At 27.0% G+C, this 9654-nt stretch overlaps 1 protein-coding gene across 2 annotated transcripts; it reads left to right on the forward strand.

Annotated features, from left to right (window-relative positions):
* Positions 1-1171: 1171 nt before the first annotated feature.
* Positions 1172-8947, forward strand: LOC132934662 (TATA box-binding protein-like 1). Of its 2 annotated transcripts, none has more exons than XM_061000989.1 (5): positions 1172-1300; positions 3251-3520; positions 3759-4012; positions 6001-6095; positions 6180-8947. In XM_061000989.1, the coding sequence occupies exons 1-5, from the start codon at positions 1262-1264 to the stop codon at positions 6431-6433; spliced, it is 912 nt and encodes a 303-aa protein (XP_060856972.1). In that variant the 5' UTR covers positions 1172-1261; the 3' UTR covers positions 6434-8947. The 2 variants fall into 2 exon arrangements, with proteins under 2 accessions (XP_060856972.1, XP_060856973.1); XM_061000990.1 differs by having other exon boundaries at positions 1182-1647.
* Positions 8948-9654: the final 707 nt, after the last annotated feature.

The following is a 9654-nucleotide window of genomic DNA, read 5'->3' on the forward strand; positions in this document are numbered from 1 at the left end:
AATACCCAATCTTGATCTCAAAAAGCGAATCCAAACACAATCGGCGCCTACCTCTTTGAAACAGTATCTACGAAAGGGGTTGTAGCCGTCATACCCAGCTTCACCATTGTATCCACCCCGTTTCTATATACATTTATCATAGTATGATAATATATTAAAATACCGCGCTGAAATAATAAGAATCGTCATTTGTGAAACTCGTGTTTATCGATCACGGCGGGACGAGGAGTACCTACTGAGTAAGAATATTATAGAGAGGAACGAATTTGAATCAACGAAACTAAGGTTTATATATTGAACTATAAAACAATGGTGGAAATCAACCATATAAAAAGATCAAGTTTAGCTAAAAAATGTATTTATTTTTAAGTTTTCAATTTAATTATTTATTTAATTTCTTAATTAACTTAAGAACTTATAAACAGTTTAAATTGTCAGTTGAAATAACTTAGTTTTTCAGTTGATTTAAAAATAATCCTTACAGGATGAGTTAAATTGTTTTTATTAACTTGTCCATCTTATAGATTATTATTATTATTAGTAATGTATTCTTTATACCTCTGGTTATAGTTTGTCGTAGGGGAACAGTATAATAACTAATAACACAGTAATTGTGCTAAGATGGGACAACAACAGCTCGTCGTCCGGTGATCTTCGAGTGTCGTCACACGCTTCGAAACGGCCGCCGCTTCAACAGCGACTATCGTCTCCTCCGAGTGTACCCTTCACTAAGTACCTACCGACGACGACAACAACGAAATTATAATATTTTATACCGTTTAAAATACCGCGCCGGATGTGCGACGTAAATAGATGTCTTATGTTTTTTTAAAAAAATATTATTAACTCGATTGCATTTTATTATTATTTCATCACGACGTGGTCCTCACGTCGACGACAAGCATATTATACCTAATTACAATAGTCAATAATAATAATAGTAATAACATTAATAATAATAATAGTAATAACATTAATAATAATAATAATAATGATAGCACTGTGATGTACAACGGTGAAGAACGTTTGCCTTAATATAATTTATATTAATTTATTATAGCACACACACACACACACACACACACACACACCATAATGATGATATTATATTATACGCGTTTCCGATGGGCGATGACTGCGTTACGCTCAACGCGCCGCCGTCCAGTCCTGATAGACCAACACGAGAGTTTGGTCGCATCCTCTATGGCACGCTCGTCTCCGTAATAATAATAATGTATGACAATATATTATTATTATTATTATGTTACGTTATTCCATTGCCAGCGGACAGTGCACTTCTGTAAGTTGTTGTCATACACACCACAGTCCCGTATTGTATCATAGTGATTTGTATAGGCGTTTTGTTATTTAATTTGTTCTCCGTATTCTTTCCTGCGTCCTTTTTTCGCCGTCTCACTCAATTTTGACACCGTTCAATATATTATTATTTTTATATACTGTCGATAATTACCTACTGCACAACGATATTTTTTGCTGTCTATATCGTACGCCGTATTTTTCTCGTTTCAATCGGTCACTTCATATTGAAATCATCGCCGTAAACGTCTCACTACATCGTCGAATATATTAATAATATAATTACATCGATCTACCATACCGTTGTGTTGTCCTGCAGATACCTATAGCGTATGTATATTAATTTTCTTATCGCATATACGTTAGGCATATACCTATAGGCAGGGACTCAAATATATTTGTATACATTATATAATATATTTCGGTATTTATTATTGCACGCGTATTAAATATAATATTATAAATTATGAGTATATAATTTTACAGTGCACTCATTTTTGATGCTATACTTGGGAAAACGCAGAGTTGAAAAAACCAACTTTTTGTTGTTATGTGGTATTGCAACTGAGGTGGGAACCACTACCTATAGTATTACTTCCACCTCAGTTTCATAGTTTATTATAAAAAAAAAAAATTCTAAATACAAGTCTCATATAATATACAAATACTAATATAATTTATACGCCGTGATGGCCAGAGCTATGAATTCATAATAAAGTATAAATTTACAATATGTGCTATCTATATTGTATTTTAAGTCCAGGGCTCGGATTTAAAAAATAGAATTACATTTAAAGTCACTAAGAATTAATGCGTTATTTAAATTTAGCGTTTAACATTGTGATATATTTATTACGAAATGTTTAAACTTAATGATGTTCCGTTTTATCATTACAATTTCACTCAATTCTAATTACCATACTATACACCACACATATCATTTGTATCTAGGTGAACATTAAATTGCTTCATTAGACAAATTTGCAATTTCATTAAAATTTGAATATAATTATGATTACATTATTTAGAAATTGTTATATTTTCACGTAGGTATCTACAACTTGGTACGTACATTATTTATTGATTAATGTTACATTTTATTTAAATCTTTTTAATTATTTGATACCTACCTACACAACTGGTCATAATAAATTTGTTTATTTTTATTTTCCGTTTTAATTAGGTACACTTTAAATTTCAATAATTATATAACTTATGTTTATGTTTTAGTTATAGTTTTATGTTTGTTTTGTAACACTTATGTTTTCGTGTCCTGTGACCATAACGTACTTTACAGTTTATGAAAATCAACAAATATACTGAAGATTATACTGTAGAGGCTAGTGGCGTACATAGGTAGGAATTTATTTTCATTATGGGCCAATTGCATTTTTAATGGACCGGAGGGTTGTAATTATGAATGAATATTGAATATATATATGTTTTAATTAAACCTGAAATTTCACTATAGGCAATGGTCAGAGTTCCTTCTTCTCTATATACGCGCCACTGGACTGGAATAAACTCTAGTATAAATTTGCTTTACTAAGGTTACGTTTAAGGAGTTTAATAGCTTACAATTAGATAATTAAATCGAATAAAACTATCACAAAAAAAAAATGTTGTACTAAACAACATTTAGGACTTAAAACTTTTGGACTCAAAACTTGCTTCTTAGAATAATCTTTTTAGCAACAGTTATTCTATATCTCCTCCAGAACAATCTACTCCAGTTTAAGATTGACAAAAAACTGCAGTTCTTCTTACAATTTAAATACATTATTTATATCTAGTTACAACCTAAAACATGACATGTACCTAACAAATATTACCTATATTTTGTGTTTTGACAGGTACCTATACCTATTGTTTAAGATCATTATGATAAAAGTTTTATAATTAATTATTAATGTATACATTTATTTTGTTATAGATCAATATGACACCTATCATTAAATTGAAAAATAAATTTAATTTAAATAAATCTCCATTAAATGCTAACATTTACAACAACAATGGACTTCACGAACAAGAGGAAATACAATCAACATCTAGAAAACCTATACAAGACTGTTTAAATGTTGATGATGAAATATTAATTAATATAAGTAACGTATCTGCTAGTTTCAATGTGAAATCACATTTAAATCTCAGATATTTAGCACTGCATGGGCATAATGTGGAGTATAAACGTGAAAAAGCGGTAATATAATGTTATACATAATTATTTATTTTAATTAAAAGTATATTGTAACTCCCTACCCCACTACAAGCTCAGCTTAGAGGTGTATAGGATATTTTGTTATATATCAGAACATCGTATTGTATTTTAATATTTAATATCAAAAAAATAATCAAAAAGAAAATTCTTTTATTTAGGTACATACTCTTAAATTTAAACACATTTGTATACATCATGTTTTTTTTTATTATTATTTTAGAAACTCGTCATGAAGTTACGTAAACCAAGTGCTACAGCAATTATATGGTCAAGTGGTAAAATAGTTTGTATAGGTTCAGCATCTGAATATGATTCAAAAATAGCTTCAAAACGTATTGCTAGAATTATTCAAAGGCTGGGATATAGTGATGCAAAATTTAGTAGTTTCAAAATTATTAATGTTCTCGGCTCATGTAGCTTACCATTTTCCATCAGAATTATACAATTTTCCGAAAAATATAAACTAAATTCTCAGTAAGTACCTAAACTATAATTAATTTATTACCTAAATGTAATGTAAATCGCTATAAATGTTATAGATTTGGAGGTTTCAATGTTATTTAAAAAAAAATTAGTATTGGGAAATTTTAAATGGCTTAACTATTTTATGCATATTAATTATATTATTATTTGACATATAAATTACATTGGGCATCGCAAAATTTAACAATAATGATATTAGTGAATGGTGGTATAAACAAGGTAGGAAAAGTGTTCCGAAATCCGATTATACTTCAGTCAATATTATTTTAATTAATTACCTACGATTTAATTTAATATAATATATTATATTATAATATTATATATTTATTTATTTATTGTAAGGATCGTGTTTTTTAAGCTCACGATGCATCGTTTTATGGTGCATAGTGCACCACTTTTGTTGCCAAGCGCATAAAAAATATCATTGACTAATAGTGTCTATTATCATTAGATTGTGATTCAGATGTGCCATGCGTAAATAAATTTCCTCTTCTAAACATTCAAGCAACCTTGTAGCATCGACAAAGTTTTTCAGAGATAAATAGGTATAATTTTAATAAACAATTGTGTTTATAATCAATGATATTAGGCTAATAAAAAACGTCGTTGATGCCAAAAATATGTTCTATGATATTATTTAAAATACATTTAAGTCTGGCATCATTTTTACTAAAGACTCTTATATACCGTAGACAACTAACCTCTAGCCACCCCTAATACCACAGTTCCTAGAATGTACCTATACTACGAAAAATGTTCAACTTTTCTTTAGAAGACGTATTAAATACACTTATAAATGCGGATAATAAAAATCAAAAAACCGGTGAGTTCACTTTTGCTGTAGATAAAGTAGGTTTAGTACTCGTTATTGAGTATGCCACTGTAGTAATGGATGTTCAATTTAAAAATAAAAATAAAAATAAAAATCATACTACACGAAAAAAACGATTACGAAGAAAGGGGTCGATTGGATCATGATTAGGTATTAATGTTTAAATTACAAAAAAAAAAAAACCAAATTTATTTAGCTATTTTTGTTAATCGTCTGCTCCAAAACGTGGTGTTCACAACAAACACAACAAACAAAGCAAACATAATTTTAATATTGTACCAATACATTCTTCACTCCACCTAGAATCTTAGATTAAAAAGAAAATCTCATGTTGAAATATAATTGTTGTTTATTATTTCAATTATTCTATGTAGTCAGTACTCAGTTCATGCGGTAAACAATATTTATAGAATACTATAAATAGAATATCCACTAAACAATTACCTAACTAATATAACCACTAAACGCAAATAGTTTTTCCACTGTTTAACGTAAAACTAATAATTTTATGTAGATCTATTGTGAATTGTTGTATTGTATGTACGTAATTATAATAATTTACACATCCACCATAATATATACATAAATATTTTTTTTTTTTTTTGGGGGAGGGGGTGTCGTTCAGGGTGTCGTTATTGCTCCCTTGTCCCTCCGTGTCATGTGTATCCGCCTGTTCCTATACATTTATTGAAATACAAGACTTAAGAACCTGTGTGTTAAAATCTATAACAATAATTAAAAATTACATGACCTATCAATAGATAAAAGCGATAAAAATTAAAAACACATGCATATAGAATAATCTGATCAGAATATTCATGAAAATGTTGGCATGTAATATGTGATGTGCATCATAATGAATATAGCACTAAAAATCTAATCCCTAAATATCATATACACATTTAAATATGAAATATAACTATCAAACTTTTTTTAATGACATAATTTTTTTTTAAATGTATGCATTTTATATATTTTATTTCAACTGAAAAAAATAGTAATTTTTTTGGAAAAAAAGTTGAGAAAACGCATTACAAAATATTAACACAGTGGGTTTTTGACCCAATAAGTGGTTACTATTTCTTTGATAAAAACTTTTATTATTAATGTTATAACATTTTTTTTAATTATACTATTTTATTAAAAGGTATGAACCCGAGTTGAATCCCGGCGTGACGTACAGAATTAAAGAAATCAAAGCTACATTAAAAATATATTCTACTGGTAGCATTACTGTAAATGGTAAGGAAATTCTTAAAGAAATTAGTAAAATAAAGTTTTAAGTATATGATAACATTTATTCGTTGAATGTTATTTTGTTCACAGCTCCGAGTGAAGCAGTAGTTCAACTTGCCATTGAACACATATATCCTCTAGTTTTACCATTTAAGTTAACCAACTTATTTGACGATAAATGTCTTGTTAGAGTGATTGGAGGAACAAAATCCCAGGAACAAAATGCCGGAATATTGGAATCTACTAGTCATTTTCCCATAAATCGTCCCGTCGGAGAACTAGTGATTAAACGTTGGCAGTTAAACGCTTTGGCACCTATATTAGACAAAAAAGGATACAAATGATACTACGTAAACAATTTTTTTTCTGCGGTCATAATGTATGTTAAATTTTGACCATAGGTTTTGTTTCTCAATTGATTTATAATTTAAAAATTATAAATAATTAAAATCCAATTTTAAATATATAAACAAATGTTATTTTTATTCTTTGAAAAAATATTCCGCTATATAGCCATAGAATTTAGAATTTAAATTGTATGATTAAATTTATATATTTTTATGAGCTATATATATAATATAACTTACTAATATTATTAAATTGATAAAAAAAGTTTTTAAGTCAAACGATTATTTCTCTATAAAAATAATACATTTGTTTATAACTTCGTCTTTCAGAATTTATTGTTTATAGAATTTAATAACATGGTTTTGATATAATTAGTACGTCATTGATGGCGTTAAATTCATATATTATAACTAAATAATTTATAGTAAAATAATGAGTAGAAAATCAATGCTTATCTCAATTGAATTTTGTAATAAGCTTTTGAGAATATGTCGAGCCCATTATTTTCATAATCTTGAAAAGCTTGAACATTGTTTGCCTTTTTTCAAAAAAAGGTAAAAAATATCCATCTGACAGATTTTAGGATGCTCTCTTCCAAAAACGACAGCGACCTCACGTGTAATTGATATAGACTTGTCCTATCCATTATATTATTATCGATAATAATATATGCTTAAAATAGTATTAAATCCACGGATTCTTGTATTTATAGTATGTACCTATAGGCTATAATAGTGAATAAATTAACTCATACTATTAGTTACAAAGCGAGAATCCGTAGTTTCTATTTTCTTACCGTTTTAACGTATCACATGTAGTAAGTCATTTAGTAAGGCTCGTCCAATTCAATAATTAATATTGTTGTGTACTTTTTTATTGTATTTTTATGCTCCTAGTTTATGTTTATGTTTAATTCAATTTTATTTTTAATTTAAGAAAAAATAATCATACTTAATAAGAAAAAAATTACATACAAGTGTATGATACAACTTTAATATAGGTAATATATTAAAGTCTAAGTAAAATGTCACCTGTGTAAATTTGAGCTCCAAAATTGTGCACCATAGGTTGTTATTTTTTAACAGATACTTGATTTATTAATCGTTTTAGTTTGACAACTTATTAACTGTCAATCAAATTAAAATATTAATACTAAAGTTTTATTTAATTTTTTTTTATAAAATTAATTTTAAATTATTTATATATATTAAAGATGATGAGCCTTTTAGTGTTTGTCTTTTGTGTAATACTTTTTTTATTTTAGTTTATTACCTTTATTCTTAAAGCTTTATGTTGTGAAATTATTTTATAATATAATATTGTATATAATACGTTGTATCTACACAATGTTATATGATATCAATTACCATACCTATCACATCATTATTGTTTTTATTTTTGCCCAATCATTTTTATAATGTTTTACTATGTTAATTGTTTGTGGCATAAATAATAAATCTTAATATCAATGTTTATATTTTAGATTCTAAGTGAAATGATTAATTTATTAGTTTTACAATAATATGTGTGTTTCTTTTTTTTGTATATCATCACCTTTTTGAGCAGTAAAAATGTTTAAACCGTCAACTTTGAAAGTACCTTATAGTAGAAAATTGGATTTTATTGGTACTATGAGGGTCAAAAGTAAAAGAAAATCGGGAAAAAATATATTTGAGAAAAACCGGAATGTTTTCGTAAACCAGTTTTTAACTAAATTGATTTTGTTATTTGTTGTAGTTATTCAATAGGTAACTAATTACCGTAGATACTTGAAATGTTCGCACCAAATATTTATATTAGTCTATTCTAGAATCTTGACTTAAAATGTATACCAATTTAATTAACCAATTTACCTACTTACCTGAAAATTTTTTGTATAATTGATTCAAGTTTAAATTTTAAGGTAACCAAAAGTAGGTCCTTACCTATATAATTTATTATTTAACAATTCATCCTTATTCAAGATAAAAATTTCACTTTTACCTCAAACTATAATTTTCTATACTTACACGAAATGTAAACTAATTTGATGATATTTATATATATATTATATGTATTTTAAACTTTCGATTTCTAAAATTTTTTTTTTCATAAACGTTGATAAAAATGCATTCACAATTGTACTCTTAGCATTTTAAAAATATCGATAAATATTCGGTTATTCCTAATACAAATATGAGCATTAACTTATGCGGTTCCAATATAAGTATTAAATAGCTAAGTCCAATAGTTTAATACAGGCATTTTAAAACTTAAAACCAAATTCTGTGGCTCAAACTTAAATGTATGAAAATATTCAACTAGTGCTGAATAATTAGGCATACAGTTATACAGATGATTTATTTTTCAATCCTTGGATTTGTTTTTACATTGAAAAAATAATTATACTAATGAATTTTACATTTTAATACATTTTAAATTGTATAAAAAATTAAAATTATATTTTATTCTTTACATTACTATACACATAAATAATAAATATATATTATATTTTTAAATTTTCCAATAAATTAAATTTTTGAAACGAATAAATTAAAATTAGTTTTTTTTTGTTTACCGCCCAATAATAAATAATTTTATTTTTATTTTTGCAATATTTCCAGCATTAATCATAATTCATAATGCTTTGTGTTATGGTTTAAAAACTTAAAACTGACAATATATACCATCAATTTACATCATTAAGGGGATTGCAGAATACGTATTTTTCATACGTTTTAGACCAATAAGTGGTGGTAAATTACACATACTTCGGAAAGTCTGATTTTAATTTATTTATACGTGTATGAACTCTGACAAAATATCTAGGCTTCTAGGAAGTCGATTTTAAAAGCCCTTAAAATTAAGTTTTTTTAAAAAAATTTCATGAAATATTTATATTACATATTATGTATTTATTTTGGGCACATTTGATTTTAAATTAAAAAAGTGATGCCTAAAGAACATAACCTAGTTCCTAGTTCTGGCTTAACATCCATTCAAGCCAGCCTTAATTTGGTATCTCTCGTTACTAGATATGAGTTAATTGATGTATCCTTTCTTGACTTACTACAGCTTTTTAATTTTCATATCCCCACATTCAATTCTCGGTCCATTCCTACATTCGCAATTCCGTTCCACCATACTTCTTACGGCGCTAATAACCCTATTGACCGAATATCTCGTGTACTAAACCGGCTAAATAATTATGATATGTTTATTTAATGTTATCTATGTG

The sequence above is a fragment of the Metopolophium dirhodum genome, chromosome 1, assembly GCF_019925205.1.
Source record: "Metopolophium dirhodum isolate CAU chromosome 1, ASM1992520v1, whole genome shotgun sequence".
Taxonomy (NCBI): Eukaryota; Metazoa; Arthropoda; class Insecta; order Hemiptera; family Aphididae; genus Metopolophium; species Metopolophium dirhodum.